Genomic DNA, 23,533 nt, shown 5'->3' on the forward strand with positions numbered 1-23,533 from the left:
TTAGAATATTTAGAATATTTAGAATATTTAGAATATTTAGAATATTTAGAATATTTAGAATATTTAGAATATTTAGAATATTTAGAATATTTAGAATATTTAGAATATTTAGAATATTTAGAATATTTAGAATATTTAGAATATTTAGAATATTTAGAATATTTGGAATATTTAGAATATTTAGAATATTTAGAATATTTAGAATATTTAGAATATTTAGAATATTTAGAATATTTAGAATATTTAGAATATTTAGAATATTTAGAATATTTAGAATATTTAGAATATTTAGAATATTTAGAATATTTAGAATATTTAGAATATTTAGAATATTTAGAATATTTAGAATATTTAGAATATTTAGAATATTTAGAATATTTAGAATATTTAGAATATTTAGAATATTTAGAATATTTAGAATATTTAGAATATTTAGAATATTTAGAATATTTAGAATATTTAGAATATTTAGAATATTTAGAATATTTAGAATATTTAGAATATTTAGAATATTTAGAATATTTAGAATATTTAGAATATTTAGAATATTTAGAATATTTAGAATATTTAGAACATTCAAAATATTTAGAATATTCAGAATATTTAGAATATTCAGAATATTTTGACTATTTTTAATATTGTTAATATTCTTAATATTCTTAATATTCTTAATATTCTTATTATACTTAATATCCTTAATATTCTTAATATTCTTAATATTCTTAATATTTTTAATATTCTTAATATTCTTAATATTCTTAATATTCTTAATATTCTTAATATTCTTAATATTCTTAATATTCTTAATATTCTTAATATTCTTAATATTCTTAATATTCTTAATATTCTTAACACACTATAAGCGGGCAGCAAAATAGTCCAAACTAAGTTGTTGAATTATAACAAAAAATAAGAGATAATTCTTTCAGTTCCGTATGTCAACCAATAGAGTAAAATTATCTCACCCCGCTTTTAAAGTAAGTACATTCAAAAAGGTAAAAATTACCCGACCAGCTAACAATCAACAGTTCTCGTGACGGGTATTTTTACCCGACCCGTTTATAGTGTGTTAATATTTTTAATATTTTTGATATTTTTAATATTCTTAATATTTTTAATATTTTGAATAATTTTTAACATTTTGAATATTTTTTAACATTTTGAATAATTTTTTAATATTTTGAATATTCTTTAATATTTTGAATATTTTTTAATAATTTTAATATTTTGAATATTTTTTAATACTTTTAATAGTTTGAATATTTTGAATATTTTGAATATTTTGAATATTTTGAATATTTTGAGTATTTTGAATATTTTGAATATTTTGAATATTTTGAAAATTTTGAATATTTTGAATATTTTGAATATTTTGAATATTTTGAATATTTTGAATATTTTGAATATTTTGAATATTTTGAATATTTTGAATATTGTTTTGAATTATTTTGAGTTATTTTGAATTACTTGAATTATTTTAATTTATTTACTAAATAAACATTTTACACAATCACATAAATTACAATTACAAAAAAATTTAATGTTTAGCAACGAAACCTTTTGCACAAATAGTTACTAGTACACATTCTAATAAACCAAGAATTTTGTATACAATTCATGTCTCCATTTTGGTGTAATCTTCAACAAAACAAAAGCTATTGCCACAATGCTGATATAAGAGAACTACTAAACAGCCCAGATTAGAATCACTGTAACACAATTAGATATATTGCAACTGAGGCGTTAATATTGTGTGCTAATGAACTAAAATATTAGGAAATCATTATATTGCACGAAAATTTTAATTAAACGAGACTAATGAGACAGAAAAACCCGTTGGAAATTTGAGAAGGAAACAATATTTTTAGCTTGATTTTGTTTTGATGTAATGAGTGAAAGCATACAGGAAATGTCAGTTGGTTTGTAGAAAGAGGAATTACTAAATTTTAGTGTAACTGTGTCAATGTTAAATGGATTTTTAATGCATACAGTGCAGATTTTGTATTTCCGTTTTACACTTTCATTTTTTTCCAGTATCGTTTATTAAATATTATACTATTAAGATATAAAATACTTTTTATTTACAGATAATCACCCGTTCAATTTCCATTTTTTTTTTTTTGTTTAAAGCTCTGAGTAAACATTTTTGACGACCATCTAGCATTTCAACATAAAGGTTCTTTTGTCATTTATTGCAGCAAACATTATAGTAAACAAATAATAAACACGAAATCATAACATAAACATCAGGAAGGAAACGGAGTTACCCAAACAGAACTGAGTTCGTATTTCTCATGTTCATTGTTCGTTCCATTGGCGAGAGAGCAAGGCGCAAAAAGCGAAACGCAGCAAACAAAAGCGCATGATAACTGTTACGGCCGCAGAATATTAACTTACCACCTTGACTATGGACTTTTTTAAATATCAAATATCGAAATCCCACGGTGTAACGTGCACACGTGTATCCGCACACCGAATCGAAATGGAAACGGCATGCACACGGCTAATTGTAATTCGAAGCGGGCGTCCGATTCGACGAATTGAATTTTAAAGGCGTATATTTTTCTTATTTTCGTACGCGGCCCGGCGAGGGTCGTTGTCGCGTTTTCGATTTTCGTTTGGCACTGAAACGTCGCGGTTCGCGTAATGGATTTATGCTGAGGATTAGTTTTTAGCACCGCAATGGTTTCTTGCGACGACTAATAAACATGTGCCCGGTTTGCGCACAGATGTGTTGGCTTGTCTGAGTGATTTTTTTGTTTGCTCTGAAATGCGGGATTTGGTTAAAATTACAGAGGTTAAAATTGTTATAATTATTTTATATGAAATTATAAATATGTACTTTGGATATTTTAAAACTTAAACGTGAGTTATTATTTTGAATATTTCTTTTTAGAAATATTTTAAAATGTCAAAAATGTATAATAATTTCACAATTCAATAAATTAAAATTAATTAAAAAATAATACATAAAAATTTGAGAATTAAATAATACAAGACTTTAAAAATTTTAAGAATATAATTATTCAGTTTTCCAGAAATTCAATAATAGGATATATCTTAAATTTAAAAAGTGAATCGCTCATTAATTCACAAACTTTAAAAATCAATTTAAAAAAATTCAGTAATTCAGAAAATCAACAATAGAATAAATTATAAATTCTATAAAAAATTATTTATAAAATTAAAAAAATTAATTAATAATTTAAAAAATAGAAAATTAAAAAAGGCAAAAATTCAATAACACAGAAATGTTATATTAAATTAGTATAAAAATTCAAAATTTCAAAATATTAAAATTTTAAAAATTCAAATATTCAATAAATCAGAAACTCAATAATAGAATAAACCATAAATTTAGTAAATTAATAATATATAGAATTAAATAATTAAAAAAAAATAAATTTAATATGTAAAATTTAAAAAAGGTAAACATTCAATAATTCAGAAATTTTAAAGACCAATGGTATAAAATTTGAAAATTAAATAATTTAAAAAGTAGATAATTTCAAAATTCATAAATTCAGTACTAAAAATTGGAATATTCAAAATAAAAATTAGAAAAATTCAGTAAATTAATGATAAAAAAGATCTAAAATTCTTTAATTTTATAATTTTAGAAAATTCTGAATTCTGGAATTTTAAAATTCAATTAATTAATCATCTAGAAATTCACGTTAAAAAATTTAATTAAAAATTTTTAAAATTTTAAGAATATAAATATTGAGTATTCCTGAAATTCAATAATTTTATATATATATATATATATATATATATATATATATATACAATATATATATATATATATATATATATACAATATATATATATATATATATATATATATATATATATATATATATATATACAATTTTAAAAAATTCAGTAATTCAAAAATTCAACAATAAAATAAATTATAAATTTTATAAAAAATTATTGTATAAAATTTAAAAGAATCAATTAATTAATAATTTAAAAAATAGAAAATTAAAGAATTCAAAGATTAAAGTCAAAAATTCAATAACACAAAAATATTATACTTAATTAGTATAAAAATCTAAAAATTACAGAATTAAATAATTCAAAATTTCAAAATTTCAAAATATTAAAATTTTAAAAATTCAAATATTCAAAGTAAAAATTTTCAAAGTTAAAATTACAAAAATTCTGTAAATTAATTATAAAAAAGATCTAAACTTCTAAAATTCTTTAATTTTATAATTCTAGAAAATTCTGGATTCTGAATAATATAAAATTATAAAAAGTATAAAAACTCAATTAATCATCTAGAAATTCATTTTAAAAAATTTAAATTCAATACACTGGATTATTAGGTTTTGTACAAATTTATTTAAAAATTATCAACCATCTTAATTAAGATTTGCTCAGTAAACTAACATGTTAATAAAACATATATTTTCTATTTAAATATTAAAATTTTAAAATACAGATACTATTAATCTTTTAGGTTTAAATAGATAATTTTAAAATTTAATGTTAATATTTTAAATTAAAACATTCACTACATACTTTGGACAGTTATATTACAATTTATTTTCAACGAACAACATAAAAAAATGTATAAAATAACTGCTTTTCATTGAAATTAATGTGCACCATTTACACTGCGTCAGTAAAACAACATTAAAATACGATTTTTAAAAGTTAATATGTATGCAGGGAAAAAATTCCATATATCAGGATAAAATTCTGTATTAAATGAACCTTTACTGTGATTTTATAATCCAGTTACATCCAATGAAATTTAACAAATATCAACAAGGGAATTTTAATGAAGAAAAATAACGTTTCAAACTCAAATGTAATTTAAAATTCATGTAGTCTCGTTATTCACAATAAGGCTTTTAAGACCAAGTATATACAATTTTGATTAATAAATTCCATTAACACAAACTCATTCGTAATGAAATTAGGAGAAATCTAATTGTAGGAAAATGAAAGTTGAAGCAATTTTGCACAAATTCTTATAAAAATGGCTGTTAATGAGTAAATTTAAATAAAATTAGCCGTGACGCCATGTGTTGGATTGGTTTTGTGAAACGGCGTAAAAACGATTGATTTTACGACGTCGTTTGTCGTTTATAATAGGAAACCTAATCTCATTTGTAAGTGAGATTAAAAACAAGGTCAGATTTGTCATTTCTGCATAATAACAACAAATTGAACAAACGATTTGCCATTTCCAAAATTGAAAGCGTCCGATAATTGAACTTTCAATACCAGATGTTGAAAAACCAATTAATGCAATAATTACGTGTAACACGAACAATTAGATTGAGTTAAGTATTTGTAGAAATCCAACAGTTACACAACTGTTGTAATGGTTGATTACAATTAAACAATTTTAATAAATCGTGGTCATTTGTTGCGGTTTATCATTTAAATTGGAAATTTAAAAATTCAAGGCGAACGATATTTTTCAATTTAATAAAGCTAATGCGACCGAAAAGGTTTTGTTATTCGTTGGAATTTAGGAAACACATGTTGCCTAACAACTGTTCCGATTCGGATACAATGGCCAAGTCAAAATCAAATGACTCAGATTTATTTATGTTTTATTAATATTCGAGCACGCACATTCGCTCCACGTTTGAACGTTACTGTATTGTTTTAATTATTAGGAATTTTTTATGACGTAATAATTTAGAAATTCAACAATTAATTAAATTAGAAACTTTAATCCAAAATGTGGAAAATTCAACAATTAAATAATTCAGAATTACTGAGTTCTAAAATTTAAAAATTTTGTTATCAAATATTAAAATTCTCTGTAGTTATAAAATTCAATTCAACTCAGAAAATCAAAAATTCGTTAAATAAATAAATACTATTTAATTAATTAATACATTTGTTAAATTTCTGAATTTTTGAATTTTGGGTTTCATGAATAAAACTCTGTAAAAAAATAAAAAATTCTAAAATTTAAAAATCCAAATTCCAATTGAAATATTCAAAAATTTAAAAATGCTAAAATTCTAAAATTCTAAAATTCTAAAATTCTAAAATTCTAAAATTCTAAAATTCTAAAATTCTAAAATTCTAAAATTCTAAAATTCTAAAATTCTAAAATTCTAAAATTCTAAAATTCTAAAATTCTAAAATTCTAAAATTCTAAAATTCTAAAATTCTAAAATTCTAAAATTCTAAAATTCTAAAATTCTAAAATTCTAAAATTCTAAAATTCTAAAATTCTAAAATTCTAAAATTCTAAAATTCTAAAATTCTAAAATTCTAAAATTCTAAAATTCTAAAATTCTAAAATTCTAAAATTCTAAAATTCTAAAATTCTAAAATTCTAAAATTCTAAAATTCTAAAATTCTAAAATTCTAAAATTCTAAAATTCTAAAATTCTAAAATTCTAAAATTCTAAAATTCTAAAATTCTAAAATTCTAAAATTCTAAAATTCTAAAATTCTAAAATTCTAAAATTCTAAAATTCTAAAATTCTAAAATTCTAAAATTCTAAAATTCTAAAATTCTAAAATTCTAAAATTCTAAAATTCTAAAATTCTAAAATTCTAAAATTCTAAAATTCTAAAATTCTAAAATTCTAAAATTCTAAAATTCTAAAATTCTAAAATTCTAAAATTCTAAAATTCTAAATTTCTAAATTTCTAAAATTCTAAAATCCTAAAAACCTAAATTCTAAAATGCTAAAATTCTTTAAATTCTTTAGATTCTTTAGATTCTTTAGATTCTTTAGATTCTTTAGATTCTTTAGATTCTTTAGATTCTTTAGATTCTTTAGATTCTTTAGATTCTTTAGATTCTTTAGATTCTTTAGATTCTTTAGATTCTTTAGATTCTTTAGATTCTTTAGATTCTTTAGATTCTTTAGATTCTTTAGATTCTTTAGATTCTTTAGATTCTTTAGATTCTTTAGATTCTTTAGATTCTTTAGATTCTTTAGATTCTTTAGATTCTTTAGATTCTTTAGATTCTTTAGATTCTTTAGATTCTTTAGATTCTTTAGATTCTTTAAATTTAAATTAAATTAAATTCTAATATTATAAAATTTTAAAATTCTGTAATTTTGAAATTTCTAATTCTCAAATTGTGAAATTCTAAAATTCTAATATTCTTGTATTATCAATCAACTTTCTGTCGTTCACATTTGAACGTTACTGTACTGCTTTAATTAGTAATTTTTTATGAGGCAATTATGTACAAGCATAATATTTTGACGTATCGATTGGTCGACTCATTAATGCTTAACAGGAATCGATTCGTTCAAATTGGAGTTTTCCCGGGTGTTCTAAATATTTCAGCCGATGTGCCCGAACATAATGAACGCCGACACGAAAATGTAATTTTATTTCATTTATTAGTTTTGTATTTACTAATTTCACTGTTAAATTGTTACATCTGGTAAATTGATGGGGGTCTTCCGCGAATGCAGAATTACGTTTTTCGGTCCGCTTAGCTTCCATTCGCATCGCAATTAAAGCCTTCCATTTTCATTCCGTCCCACCGTCTTCGAAATATTTATTTCCTTGTTCAATTTAGTCTTGAAAATTTACTACAATCCGTTCGGCAATAAATGAGACATTTGGGATTGTTTTCTGTCTTATTAGACGGAATTGTATTTGTCCGAGGCACGTTTATCTTTTTGATACGTCAATTGTAACAAATTGGAGTAAAAGACAGTTACTGTTTTAATGAATCCAGATGCTTATATCGCCGGCCTGGATGAACGAAGCATTTTGCCTTGATGTGTTTCTGGAACTCGACCGCGGCGCCACAAGAGGAACTTTAAAATAAAATTGTTCTTGATATTAAGCCTTTGACTTTCTTGATTTACTAGATTTTGTTGTTTTTTTAGAGAATTGACCTGAAATACCTTCATCCAACCTGATAAAACATATTTCTTTCACAATTATGGAGGGAAAATTTATAATTCCAAGATTTTCCAACTTCTTAATTTGTAAATATGTTGATAAATCATATTTTTTTCTTGAAGATGAAATGTATAGTTCCTTGGTCATAATAATTTTGTGCTTCTTCCAAAAATTGATTTCTTAATACTAATGATTCATATCCTATAGTTTTATTTTTTAAAAATCAGAACATCAAAAGTTGGAGGGTGCTAATCAATTATTCCTCTCAACCAAATAATTATACCTGGATAATTCTTCCTAAAAATGCTTTGATAATTTTTCCTAAAAATGCTGAAAAATTATTATTCCAACATCTTAATTTATAAAGAGAGACAAGTTATAAATTATATTTTAGGATAAATATTTTTCTTTAATTAAAATTGATTAAGAACAAAATTATAGTTGATATCTTTGTTTTCATTGCTTTATTATATTTTGTTTTTTCTTCAGAGGATTGATTTACTACTATTAAAATCTTTATAACTTGATATATCACATTTTCTTCTTGATGAGATGAGGTATGAGGTATTTCTTGGATTTTTAAACTTCTGCCCATCGTTAATAAATCCTCTTCAAGATTAATAGATCGACTGTGTTCATTAACCTGTTGGAGAAAAATATATGATAAAAATAAACAGAAATTTTTATGTCTCCATAAATCATATTACCTCCTTCTTCTTCATTATTCTTCAAGACATGAATTTTAAACTTGTTTCGCTTTCGAATGCGATAAACACAATTCAAGTCCATAAAATAATACATTATTTTACCTATTCATAATATATAATGGAACAATTACACTTCATTAGAAATCGGACACACTTTCCTTATTTAATAACTTGGCTTTTATGTTTCTTAATAATGCATGATTTATAAGTATTAAAAAAATCGCAATTGTGTACGTTAATGCGTTTTGTAATTATCCAATTTCCTAATAAAGCAAATCCATTTGCAAATACCGCAAACTCCCGAATTCCAACCTACATATACGATTGTTGTTTATTTTTTTCCCTCAACTATTTTTAGGCGTGTTAATCTCAATCTGAATTGCCGACCGTGCCAGAGTGCTTTGAACTTTCAAATGACATTTTAAACGAATAAAATTACATCATTAACGAAACAGTATCCAATACCAGATCGAATATCAATAAACTACTTTCCATTCGATGGCCGATACGTTTACAATGGTCCGTTTTCAGTGCGTGATACCAAAACACGCATTCTTGTACATTTTAATTATCCCGGACGAACTGTGCCATTCAAATGGGCCCCGGAAATTTCCCGGTGTGCTGCGCATTGCTAGTGTTCGGTTAGTTTCCTTGATTTCCCCAAACGTTCCGCGGCACCGCAACAACCGTATCTAGTCGCAAAATTCCATTTGTTTTGCACCTACGCCGTGCGAATTTGTTCTCGCATTACGAAAATATAATTCGGTGCGGCATTAAAATTCAATTTCCGCACCAAATGGAAGTTTAAACTTGACGCGTTAAACTGTAATTTATGTCGGGAGCAAAGGGACCAAACAATTGAATCAAGCCGCAGATCCGAGACAAGTACATCCTTTGTGGCACTTTCCTAAATAGACTGATTTATAGAAACACCCAACAATACGTTATTATTATACATAGATTTCCAGTTAATATTCGTTGTGTTGGAAAGGAAGGAAGTTGATAAAAGTTGGTCGAAGTTATAAATAAAAATTGTGCAAATATACCCAAGCTTTTATTAAAATAAAAGAGACAATCTAGAAACTTGAAACACCATCAGCAAAAGTATGAATAATAGAAAACAGTTCTTTATGCAAAAATGGTTTTGTGTTTTTCTTCGTGTTCCTTTCTCCAATTCTATTATCTCCGGTTTTGTACTACAATATTTACAACCTTTAGAAAGTCCTCGTGTAGATGATATTGCTATTGGTTATTTACATCTCTTGATGTGTCGTAACCATGCACTGACCTCAAAATTGAACGTTTGTGGGGAAGTGGGACAAGAAGTACATACACGACGTTAAAATTATCGTTTTGTTTACATTTAATAATATTATATCTAAGCTTCGATTCGTTTTCGTTCCGTAGTCCCAAAGCCAGTGGGTGGCTATAGAGAATTGATCCGTTTTAAATAATACCGAAGAAAACACTTTGGGGGGTCTTCGCCGAACACAAAAGGTTCCCATGACTGCAGATCATTTCTACCCACAACAGATTGTAATAATCCCGTCTTAACTGCAATTAATTTACTGCCACAAGAAACTGAAGAACTGCAATTTTCAGAGCTTAAGGTGAAGGTCTCAACTATTATCTTCGGCAGCTACAAAAGAATAATAACGTTAAAAGTTAAGTTACGATTGAAAGACTTCTCTGACTGTACTATTGCCTTCAGTAGCTAGGACAGTTAAAAAAAAAAATCAAAGTTCTAGATAAGCATTCAATTCATTAATCAAAAACTGCAATCATGAACAGTACCGTACTTCTAAATCTACTAGAGAAATCGAACATCACGAGCCAAAGATCGGTACCAAGCAGATAAATTGAGAGTAAACCGTATAAAATCGACGGAATTCCCACGTCCCGTCCTGAAAGGTCAATAAATTTCAATTTTCAGTGAAACCGACCAATTACCAATTATTAAAAGCTTAATAATTTAATTGCCCAACAATTGTGGCCGCTTAAAGTTTTCCCTCGCCAAGAAGAAATCACCATGTTCATTACATAATCCGAACGCGGCGTGTAATATAATATCGGTTTCAGTGGAGAAAATGATTCCAATAATTACGCGGAGCGCATCGCCCCGTACGAGCATACCTGCACAAGGAACTGAGCAATTTTTGCTAACGGTAGTCTCGTGGGGAAACAGAAAATAAGTCTTCCGTCGCGATCTAGCGAGCCAGAAATTACACAGGCAGATGTTGCACAAAATGCTAATTGGCCTCTTTTAAATGTATGTATTATGCAGTTTTACGGTTCTTTTTTTCTTACATTGTCTGCGCGTCAAGAAATCGTCTGCTGAGTTTCACTATTGGTACCACTGATTTTTTCTTCTATTTTAATTGGTTGCCAAATTTGGTCAGGTAAATTGTTTCCCATTTTAATTTGGCCAATGACATTTTATCTACAATAATTAAATAAATGTTTATTGAAGAAACATGCTATTTTTGGGGATTCGGAATAAACGAAGTAGGGACATAAATATTAAAAATTACTTCCTTTTCTGTCTACAATTCATTAAAGCTTCAAAAAATTTCTATGATAAAAATTACATTCCATAAAACAATAAAAAGATCAGTTATAAGTTACCAAAAGTAATAACTAGCTTTATTTTTAAAAGTTCAAAGAACAACAACCATTTAATCATTAAATCGTTACCATTCAAAAAGTAAATAAAATAAAATAAATTAAAAAGGTTCATAGACCACCATTTTAATTGGTACTATTAATAAACATATATTTGTAGTTGTGCTCAATTCAATTCATAGTGCTAAATATGACCATAAGTAACAGTTTCTTAAATATAACATATATGCCTAGATTCAAAATCATTAATCATAATTAACATTAATCAAAATGAAAACTTTTATAGTCTTACCTATTCAAAGTAAAAAATGGTAATTAGTATATTTTATTAATGACCGGCAACTTAATTGGTACTATTAAATTGCGATCTTAATAAAAAATTATTAAAATGAAAAGATTTGAATGTTTTTTTATTATTTTTTTTTAACTGAATCCAAAGTCTTAAATGTGGTAATAATTAATAATAATACGTATAATAGCCTAGTACTTTCAAAATGTGATTATGCTATTAAAACGAAATGTTTTGACTGTTTTTTGTAATTTTGTTAACCCAATTCAATGTATGAGATGAGACTAAAACAAATAGTTATAATATTTCAATAAAGATTCAAAAACCACCAACTTAATTGGTACTATTAAATTGAGATTTTAAAAGAAAACTATTAAAATGAATATTTGTATTTTAAATGTTTTTGTAGTTATTTCCATTGAATCCAAAGTTTTAGATGTGACCCAAAAGTAACAATTAAACGTGTATCTTAAAATTCAAAACCATCTACTTAGTAAGTACTATTAAATTGTGATTATAATAAACATCGATTAAAATAAAATGTTTTGACTCTGTTTTGTAATTTTGCTAATTTAATTCAATGTTTATATAGAACCAAAAGAAATAGTTTTAATATTTTAATAAAGGTTAAAAAACTACCAACATAATAGGTACTATTAAATTGTGATCTTAAAAGAAAACTAATAAAATGAAGATTTGTATTTTGAATGTTTTTGTAGTTTTTTCAATTGAGTCCAAAGTTTTAGATGTGACCAAAAGTAACAATTAAACGTGTATCTAAAAATTCAGAACCATTAATTTAGTGAGTACTATTTAATTTGTGATCATGATAAACATCGATTAAAATGATATGTTTTGACTGTGTTTTGAATTTTTGCCAATTTAATTCACTGTTTATATAAAACCAAAAGAAATAGTTTTAATATTTTAATAAAGGTTCAAAAACTACCAACATATTTGGTACCATTAAATTGTGATTTTAAAATGAAGCTGATAAAATGAAGATTTGTATTTTGAATGTTTTCTTAGTTTTTTCAATTGAACCCAACGTTTTAGATGTGACCCTAAGTAACAATTAAATGTGCTTCTAAAAATTCAAAACCATCAACTTAGTAAGTACTATTAAATTGTGATCAGAATAAACATCGATTAAAATTAAATGTTTTGACTGTGTTTTGTAATTTTGCCAATTTAATTCAATCTGTTATTTAAGACCAAAAGAAATAGTTTTAATATTATAATAAAAATTCAAAAACCGCCAACTTAATTGGTACTATTAAATTTTGATCTTAAAAGAACCCTAGAACTAGAATAAAATGAAGATTTGTATTTTAAATGTTTTTGTAGTTTTTTGAATCCAAAATTTTAGATGTGACCTTAAGTAACAATTAAACGTGTATTTAAAAATTCAAAACCACCAACTTAGCCAGTACTACCAAATTGCGACCATAAACATCGATAAAAATGAAATGATTTGACTGTTTTTTGTAGTTTTGTCAATTCGATGTTTAAGATGAGACCAAAAGAAATGGTTATTATATTTTAATCAAGTTTCAAAAACCACCAACTTAAATGGTATTATTAAATTGTGATCTTAATAAAAAGCTATTAAAATGATCGCATATATTAACACACATTAGAATGAGAATTTTTAACAATTTTTGTACTCTTTTCTTCTTTCTTTCTTCTTATTTTACTAGAAAATAATAATTGTTAGATTTTACTAACGATTAATTAACGAAAGACCACCTTAACTTAATTGGTACCATTAAATTGTGATCGAAAAATGAAAAATGTTGTAATTTTGTAAAATGTTTTGTAATGTAAATAAACTTATCAAGCTTTTAGTGACATAACCAAAAAATGTTGAAGATAAAATTGTGATTGACTTATAATAAATTGAATAAAACAATAACTATTGTTCAACACATGTCGAAATAATATAAAGATTATTGTTGGAATTGTGACCCCGTTCGTTCGTAAAGTCCTTTTTGAACAAGCAACACAAGTGCTGCCAATACAAATGAGTACCGTACGTGAAATGAAAGTGTTTGCGACTAAAGAACGCATTGTTCGAATTAATGTGCGCCCATTAGATTTAATACGATTTTATTGCAGTTTGAAGATAATAAAAAATATGCAGGATGATTGTAAACAATGTTGTGAAGCTGGTGCTTTTCGCAAGATTAATGCAATCTATAAATCATTTTCGTTGCCGGGACAGTAATGGTCGTCGGGTTCAGGAAACTTATATCGGTTTTGATCTAACGGAACGGACATCAATTTCGCAATAATTTATAAGAAAGTTATTACCCGAGTTAAAGGAAATCGATGATTGGTGCATATCGAAGAAGAGGAATGATCGATGGTTTCTGTTAGTTCGCAGGCAAACAAAAAGTAAAACAGGCAGTAAACAAAATGAATAAAAATGCTCCCGTTTCAATAATAAATAATTTGGAATGACTGTAACCGTTGACCAACCCACGTCGGTTATAAAACAGATGTTGCACTAACGTGCACGGTATATTTAGAGCATAAATGTGAGGTGTTAATATTTGTCTGACGCATAAATAAATAAAAGGACTAAAAGATTACATAAACAGAAGAAACCTAACGTAAAGAGATTCTGTTTGTGATTTGACAAGCTAAGTAACTGTGGGAAACGAGATTGTTGTCGCACATACATGTAACAATGTTTGCAAATTGTATAGGAAAGATGGCAATAAAAATTCCTCTTATTTTATTAACATTTTTCCAATAAACGTTGTAACGTACATGTTCGTATCAAAAACCAGAAATTGGTTATAAAGTTGTAATAAAAAGTGACAGAAACGGAAAAATTATTATGCCTTATAAAGGAGTATTTCTTGAAACTGCGTTAACAGTTACATTTCCAAGTTTATTGCACTGTTTCTCATTTTTATAGTGGACATTAGATACTTGCTTATGAGAATAATTGGTAGTTCATGCAGTTATTTTATTGGTCGTGATTGTAAATTTGGACAATTGGGTTAAAATGAAGTATGATGTACTGAATTTAATATCCAATAAATTCTCCTCGTTTTATTTTGTTAAAATATATATAATCGTATATGTGCATTGTCATTTTTTAATTAAAATTTAATTATTCCATGTAAAAGTATATTTTACATATAAATAAAATAAAACAAAATAATAAAACTTTACTTTTAATTAAACTGTGAACAAAAACTCTCAAAAATTCAATAATCACACTAATGAATATGATGAAAATAATTTGAATAAAAAAATGTTAAATTTTAATATAATTAATATAATAAAATCAATCAAAAAATGTTTTAGTTTTATATTATTTATTAAAAGCAATGTAAATTTTACATTTTTTGTTAACTTATATTTCATAAAAGCTAAACAAATTAAATTTTTATTTTTAGTTCTAAAATCAACAAATATCTCTCAAAATTTAATATTTACGATTAGAAAATATATCAATAGAATAAAAAATTAAAAATATATTTGTTAAATTAATTAAATAAACCATTTTAGATAAAAATGAAAAAATAAATTAAAAAATAAGATAATTTTAAACCAACTAAGGCATTTTACTGAGATTGTAAAGGAAAGTTCAGTAATTTCCATTGCTAGAAATTTTATTGTTAGTTCTAAAATTAAAAAAACATCTTTCAAAATTTATGTCAATTAGGAATAGATATCAATAGATTTAAAAATTAAAACTATATTCTTTAAATTAATTAAATTAAAGTTTTTAGACAAAAATGAAAAAATAAATTAAATGTTAAATTATTAAATAAAAAAATTATTTGTTTTCTCTAATTTAATCTAATATTAAGCCAAATAAGACCCTAAAAAATTAATTAAACATTAGAATATTAAATTATTTTTTTAATTATTTTAATATAAAATTAAATAAAACAAATTAAACATTTTATCGAACATATTGTTAAAAACTTACTTTTAGAATATTTTTCAAAAATTACAATTAGAAGATATATCAACAGAATAAAAAAATAAAAACATTTTTAAAATTAATGAAGTAAAAATAAATTAATTTTTTATTTATTTATTTATATATTATATATATAGAAATATTTTTTAAGTGTCTGATAATTTCAAATAATATTGGATCTCTTGATTATTTTTATTTATTTGAAAAGATAAAATGTGCGCAAATAATTTAATAATATAAATTAATATACATACATTAAATTAAAAAATATAAATAAGTTTATTTCAGTTAATTTTATGTTAATTAAAAATGTAGTATCAAAATTATTTTCAAAATACTTAAATTTTTTGTGTATTATTTATAAAAAGTAAAAATAAATATAAATTATTATTAATTTCCTATCTAAGAATTTTTAAACAACTGATAATTTCAAACACTAATAGTCACGTACTTACACTAAATGGTTTAAGTAATTTAAATAACTAAATTCTAATTATAATAAATGTAAAATTATTCTATTTAATACAAATATTACAAGTTTTCGATAATTTACAAAAATTATGTAAATAAAAACTGTTGGAATAACAAAGTTTATATAAAAAATAATTTAAATAACTAATCATAAATTATGTTAATGCCTTTCTATTTACATAAAATAAACTACTTAAAAAAATTTTTCAAATAACTAATAATTTCGTTCAAATTTCTTTTTTTAATTGGATATTATGACTTTATATAAAACATTTATTTTCATTGTATTCTGTTGATTACTTAATTTAAACTTAAATAATTTATGCTAATTTAAAACCAGTAGTTACAATTTATTATAAATCGTGTTTTTTTAGTCAAGAATGTATTGAATCTGGACTTTCGATATTAGTTATAGTTGTAAAATGTGAAATTGAAAGGATAAAAATATTTTTAACATTAAATTGGTATATTTTATTTAAATTATAACAAGCAATACAATTTTTATGTGGCTAAACTAAACTGCTTAACTGTCGTTAATAAAAACTAGGTTTGAACATGAGATTAAATCAAGTTTAATTTGGCTTGTAAGTAATGACCTTGATTTTTGACCACTTCATTGAATGAAATTTATCAAAAATTCCTCCAGATATAATTTAAATTTAACGGCATTGAAACCACAAGACCTTAAACACTCGAATGAATATTACTTTTGTAGCTGTGTAAACTGTCAATGTTATGCTCATGGCGACAGAAACAGGTGCAAGAGAACCACTCTTCAGACTTAACGCAGCGATTATAGCTAGTTGAATGAATAATTATTGTAAAGTATCCAGATATTCAATCTTCTTATCCTTTTAAACATTCACCCAAACGAGCAGTATCATAATTATAATCCCTCCGAACTGTTGCTTACATAAATAAATTGAAAGGACGGAGAAAGCCAGTAATTATAAAAATGATTCCATGATGTTTAATGGTTCCACTTTCAATGAACGGCGAGAATTAACAATTTGGCGCTTGACCGATCAGCACAATAAGAATCGTGTCTAAACGGAACCCAATTAACATTTCAGCATAAATTTAATAACAACAACGCGCAGTTTGAGCAATTCTGCTAAATCAGCGCACGCCAAATGCCAACCGAGTCCAACAAATTCCTGATGGTTTTTAAACGAACAATTTTTTTCTCCGTAGGCTCGGTTCTGAAATCCCGTCTGAATACGAAATCAATGATAATAAACATTTACATAAATAGTATTCCAGCGGTAACCTTGACCATTCAAATACCTTAAGAGTTTTGAAAAAATCCACGGCGCATGCGTCGTAATTCAAATTTGTAGTTTAGTGGGTTGAAAATTCATGGGTTTCGGTTCCGGCGTTTCCGCCGACCGGATCGATCGCAACACGGGTGAAAGTTCGATAGGATTGCACTTTAATATCGGAAATTCACCCGATGTCATTAAACCGGTTGCGTTTGCCGCATTTTCGAGAGGCGTCCAGAAGATGAACGGACGGTGGCGTTTACCTAAATCCAGAAGGCTTTAAGGTGTACTGGACCAGCTCAACATTCGCGGTACCAAAACTGCAACATCGACGCACACACAACCACCAAATTATTGATCAAAAAAATAACAACCAGGCACCAAACACTTCAATCAAAATAATAATGATAATAATAATAATAAAACCACTGCGTAATCCCAGAGAAGACGGTTCACGATTCGGGCGCGGAATCGCGGTTGCGGGGCATTTTCAGTTAGAAAATCCAGCACTGCGGGTATTTGAAAAACCGTTGGTTCTGTCGACGCGACGGGCAAACTTTGCTTCGGTACCTTGCGGTAGAGCGGCTTAGCCATCAACCTGTGGGGAGGATGGTGGGAGACTTACCTGTGGCGCACGGTGTCGCTTGTTCGGTCGACGGAGGATCGCATACCGATACCCATGTGATGGTTCGATGCTATGCGGCCTTAATGCATGGAGGCTGGATGATGGGAATGAATCGTAAACTGCTGGAAATAGATGCCTTAATGTGTTCGTGGGGTAGGTTAGGTTGAGACTTCTCATCAGTTTTGAGAGAATATTAAAAACGCTCTTTTAAAAACGTAAAAATTGAAGGAAAATGTAATTAAAAAGTGTAAAATAGATTAAATTGTTTTAATATAAGCGTAAATTTGCTCAGATAATCCAGAAATACAAAATACTCTAATTGAAATTAGAATTTGATTTTCCAATAGTTTTAAAAAACCCATTAATTCCCATCAAGTTAAGAAAATAATAAGAATTATGTTTAAAAAGACAAAAATATAAAAAATTAGACAATTAAAATATAATAAGTTATTTTCTTAATCTTTATAAAAAAATAATCAAAACAAAATATTCTAATGAAAAAGATTTAGAATTTAGATTTAGAAAATAATAAAAATGATATGTTTAAAGGACATAATATAAATAAAATATTAAATTAATGCATACATGTAATTAGAAAAACATAAATTTCTGAATTATTTAAATTTTATAAAAATAGTTCAGATAATCATAAAAACAACATATTCTAATGAGAATTTCTCACCAAATTTGGAGAGTAAAAAAAATAATGTGTTTAAAGGACGTAATATATAAAAAATATTAAATTAATGCAAACATATAATTAAAAAAACATAAATTTGTGTATTTTTTAATATTTATAAAAATGGTTCATATAATCATCAAAACAAAATATTCTAATGAGGATTTCTCACCAGATCTAGGAAGTAATAAAAATTATACATTTAAGGGATATAAAAATATAAAAAATAGAAAAAATAAAGAAAAAAAAAAAATTAAAATTATATTTAAGAAAATATACTGGAGTATTTTTTACTTTTACAAAAAATAGTTCAGTAATATATAAAAAAAGTATATATAAAAAATTGTGTTTCTCACCAGATTTTGAAAATAATAAAAATATAAAATATTTGATTTATAAATAATATTTATGAAAAAAAAAATAATGAAAAATTGTGATTTCTTAACAGTTTTAGAGAATGAAAAATTTTATATTTAAAGGACATTAATGAACAATTAATGAATTTAAAATACGAAAAAATAGTTCATATAATTTAACAAAATACAATATTCTAATAAAATATTGTGATTTCTCACCAGATTTTATGAATAAAAAAGTTATAATATATGCTTAAGGAATAAAATATATAAAATATTTGAGAGAACTTATATAAATAATAATTAAAAAACAGAAAAACAAATTATTATAATCAAAAATTGTGGTTTTTCGGCAGAGTTAAAAAATCATAAAAATTTTGTATTTAAAGCAGATAAAAAAATTGAATTAATGAAAAATATAATTAAAAATAGAAAAATAGATATATTTAAGTTCAAAAATAGTTTATTCAATTTAGCAAAATAAAATATTTTAATGATATATTGTAATTTCTTACCAAATTTTGAGAATAATAAAAATTATGGATTTAAAGAGCATTATAAAATATAAAAAATGTGAGAATATTTATAAATAATACAACAGAAAATCAAAAAAAAGCTAAATATTCTAATGAAAAATTGTGGTTTATCATAAAAATGTTGTATTTGAAGAACATAAAAAAATTGAGTAAATTAACGAAAAATATAATATAAAATAATAAAAATAATAAATAAAACCTAAAAGTTTATGTAATAAGTAAATAAAATATTCTAATGAAATAATAAAATATAAAATATTGAAAGAATATTTGTAATATTTTAGGAAATATTGTATAATAATTTTGGAAATATATATAAAATATATTATTAATTATTATTAATATTATATTATTATTAATTAATATTATATTATTATTTAATTAATTACTTATAAAATTATATTACTTTTATTAACCCTTCAAAATAAAAACTGAGAACAAGTTTATTAATAAATAATTAAATTACACTTCAGATTTCCTATAAATTTTATAGATAAATAAAATATATTGATATTTAAAAAAATATAATGAATTAATAAAAAATAGTCATATAAACTAATTTATTTATTATTTAATATGTAAATGTAATATAGATAATAATTTCATTAAAAATTTAATTTACTAAATATATGTCTAATGGAACAAGTATATTAACAAATAAATAGAAATATTAAATAAAAGTATTTCACTGTTTAAATTAAAATTGAATTTAAAAGTTTTTATTATATTTATTAATTCATTTTTTAATGGTAACATCTGTTATTTTACATTTTATGTATAAGAAATGCTTATAAAAATATGAAATAAACAATCATATAGATTTTTTAACATTAATAAATAAAATTTGTGATTATAATAATGATTCCTTAAAGGGATGGTTCTTGGATTTAGGTATAGGACATTAAATATACATTCTATTTGCAGTTACATGTAGAATTTAAACATTCTAAAATATACAGGAAATAAAATTTTATTAAAAATATATTAAAAAACTAATTCAAGTTAATTGCTATAAAAATTTCAAATCAATGTTTTTTCCGTTCTTCATAAACTTTTGATTAATAAGTAGGTGAATCACTTTGTATAAGATATTAAAATTATATAAATAAAAATTCTTATTTTTTAGTTAACCAATTATTTACTAATTAATACATTTAATGCCTGTCTTAAAAAAGACTAAAGTTTAATTGTTGAAATGAAAAAAATCAACAACAAACCAACTGCAAGGTCCAGCTGGAAGAACATTTGGTACCACAGTGCACCGATCACGATCCGAAGAGAACCGCGTTCAATTCCAACACGGTTGCCAAACAAGCCAAACAATCTCGAAACGAGATGGAACGTCTGCCCGATACTCACTGAGTCATGTGTTGACCTGTGCAAATAAAATGGGTAACGACGTATTGACAGGTAGAAGGCCTTTTATCTTTAGGTCAACACAGGTCACATCATTTTTATGTTGCCTCATGTCGTCTCTTTAATACCTTCATATGTGGAATAATTGATTTATAGTATTTGAAAAAGGTGAGGCGATCGTCTACCCAATAAAATCATCGATATTTTCTTATGGATTATGGATTTGTTATAAAATTCTTAATTAATGTTGTTAATGGCAGCAACTTTTATTTACTGAAAACACGGCTCATTAATTAGTGAGGTTCGTAAGGACCCAACGTCTCGTTAACACCAATTACCTGTTTGATATACACAATATCTCTAAGGAGACAGAACTAACTTGATATTGATTTCGCTTAATGAGGCAACTTTGTAGTCTAATATGTTGTTGGACTTAGGTTTGTGTCTACTTTGATCGCAGGTTGTTATCAAATTTCAGACGTATTGCAGGGTGGGTTTAATTATATTTTATCTCATATATTTTATTTGTATCTGGAGGATGGGTAATATGAATAAACATGGGAGATAAGATAACATTTATTGTTAATAATATATTATTATACAGCAAAGTTTATGTTTAATTTAAAAAGGTATATTTTTTTGCATTAAAAACATGATCTCATCAATGTTTTTTTTTATGAGTAACTGATATTACTGATAATTTTGTTATGTACGTTGCACAAAGATTTGTACCGTTTACATTGTGGTTATTGAATAAATATTTATCTGGTTAACTTATTATTTCCTAAAATATGTATGTATATTTGAATGTACTAAGTACATATATATATTATATATGTATACAATTAAAAAAATTCTTCTTCTCATTACCTTAAATCTTCCAATTGAAGGCCATAAATTTGAGTGGATAAGGAGAGATAAATTATATATTTACTCGCTTTATATAAATTTAACTTGTGAGTAACACAAATTCAGTATAATCCCGCAAACATCCTTATCAGATAAAACAAACATCTCCCCTATAGGTGTACAAATGCACCATTTAGTACTAGTTTAACCGTCATCAACTAAAGATGTACGTGAATATGGAATCATCAATTTTTACATTTGTACTCCTCGTTTCTTTAATCCAAGGTAGTATTTTTTATAAAAACTAATATTTTATTAAAATGCATAAATTTTAGGAATACATTCTTTCAAGTGTTACGATTGTAATGGAAGTGATTGCTTAAATATTACTACTAAAACTATGACTGGTAGAGTGTAACAGTGATAGTGTGTGTTATTCCTTCAGACACAACGACTCAAATGGTAAGTTTATTAATAGTTAAATAACATTTTTCTTAAAAAATGTGTTATTTAAGGGAGAGTAGCATCAAGAGGTTGTACTAAAAATATAGGAGACTTGTGCGGTTCTTTTGCTGATTCATATTCAAGCACCAATTGCAAAATTTGTTCTTCAGATCTATGTAACAACGAAACCATCGAGCCTTACAACAGTAAGTTTGATGTTTAACTAAAATAAAATTGTTAATAAATAAATCCGTAGCAACATTGTGTTACAAATGTAATGATGATGACGCTTGTTTCGACCCTGTCCAAAACAGAGTTGAACAGGTGAGATGTAATATGGAGACATCATTTTGCTATTCCCATAGGTACAAATATGGTGTCGGTATGTATGGATATTTATAAAATTGTAATAAGAGGAAAATATTTTATGTGTATTTTAGGATACAAAGTTGAGAGAGGTTGTTACTCTGGTACTAACAACTTGACCGTTTGCAACGAATTGAGTAGAGTACGAACCTCATCAAATTGTTTGGCTTGTACTACAGAGACTTGTAACTACCAAAGAATTCTGAAAACTCCTGGTAACAATTTTACGTTTTAGTTATCAAATTTGAAATATTTTTCCTATAATATGCGAGATATCGCTTAAGTATTTACCCTTTTATCAATAAGCAAACATAACAGACGTGAGACAACAAAGTCCTTTCTTGATTCTAGGAATGAGTTGCTACGATTGCAACGATGAAAACCAATGCTTTCACCCAGAACAATATTCGATTCCCATAACAACCTGCAGTTCGGAAAACGCAGTCTGTTTCGCTTTCCAGGCCTACCCAGATGGTAACGCAGCATCGTCCATGTTATAAGAGTTAACACGAAACAGTTCCATTTTCAGGTGTAAAAAAAGCTTACAGGGGATGTTTTAATGATGGAGGTACTACTTCGGAAGTAAAAGAAAAACTTAATGAAAAATACAAAAATATTAACATCTCGAAACTCTCCGTGTGTGAACAAAGCAATTGCAATTCTTTACAGTTGCCTTTGGAATGTTACACTTGCGGAGGAGTCAACAATTATGGTGGATGTCTGGATCCGAGTTCCAATCCCGATACACAAATCAATAAGTGCGAACCAAAGGCCAACATGACTCAAGTCTGCACTAGTTATTATATCTCAGATGCTAAGAGTAAGATGCTTGGATTATTTATGTACTAATTTTCTATATTTTCATCATTTCAGAGGTGGTAAGGCGTTGTGCCAATGTAGACAAAACGGTCCTTGATGTTTGTGACCTTATCAGTAACCAATTCAAAGGTGGAAGCAAAATTACACAGTGCAATTATTGTTCAGAAGATCTGTGTAACAAAGACATCATTAATGGTGCCTCCTTTAATGGTCTCAGTTTTTATACTCTCATTGTCGGTTTCGGAGCTGTTTTACTCACTGGACGACTCTGAAGCATCAATAGGTCTTGAAATATAGTTATAGGTTATTGTAACTTAAATGAAATAATATTCTTTATTAAAAACGT

At 25.4% G+C, this 23,533-nt stretch overlaps 2 protein-coding genes across 3 annotated transcripts in view; one reads left to right on the forward strand and one right to left on the reverse strand.

Annotated features, from left to right (window-relative positions):
- Window positions 1–23,533, reverse strand: part of LOC109598398 (apoptosis-stimulating of p53 protein 1) — a 181,486-nt gene that overhangs the window by 137,464 nt on the left and 20,489 nt on the right. Inside the window, exon 1 of one of the 2 annotated variants that reach the window (XM_049969387.1) lies at window positions 17,421–17,718. The exons of the other annotated variant lie outside the window; for it this stretch is intronic. The gene's annotated coding sequence lies outside the window, so the exon portion shown is untranslated. Of the gene's footprint in view, window positions 1–17,420; window positions 17,719–23,533 lie in introns of those variants that run through there. 2 annotated transcript variants of the gene reach the window in all.
- Window positions 21,732–23,530, forward strand: LOC109603624 (uncharacterized). Its single transcript, XM_020020115.2, has 8 exons — window positions 21,732–21,843; window positions 21,894–22,020; window positions 22,074–22,208; window positions 22,259–22,384; window positions 22,443–22,583; window positions 22,720–22,842; window positions 22,898–23,188; window positions 23,242–23,530. Exons 4-8 carry the CDS (start codon window positions 22,339–22,341, stop codon window positions 23,457–23,459), a joined length of 819 nt encoding a protein of 272 aa, XP_019875674.2. The 5' UTR covers window positions 21,732–21,843; window positions 21,894–22,020; window positions 22,074–22,208; window positions 22,259–22,338; the 3' UTR covers window positions 23,460–23,530.

This window comes from Aethina tumida, chromosome 7, assembly GCF_024364675.1.
Source record: "Aethina tumida isolate Nest 87 chromosome 7, icAetTumi1.1, whole genome shotgun sequence".
NCBI classification, from domain to species: Eukaryota; Metazoa; Arthropoda; class Insecta; order Coleoptera; family Nitidulidae; genus Aethina; species Aethina tumida.

Excerpts from the sequence above, each read along its gene's own strand:
- LOC109603624 (XM_020020115.2), top strand. The coding sequence starts at position 22,339 with ATGGAGACATCATTTTGCTATTCCCATAGGTACAAATATGGTGTCG. Across the intron at positions 22,385-22,442 it reads TAGGTACAAATATGGTGTCG|GATACAAAGTTGAGAGAGGT; the intron begins GTATGTATGGAT and ends TGTGTATTTTAG. Across the intron at positions 23,189-23,241 it reads TTATATCTCAGATGCTAAGA|AGGTGGTAAGGCGTTGTGCC; the intron begins GTAAGATGCTTG and ends TCATCATTTCAG.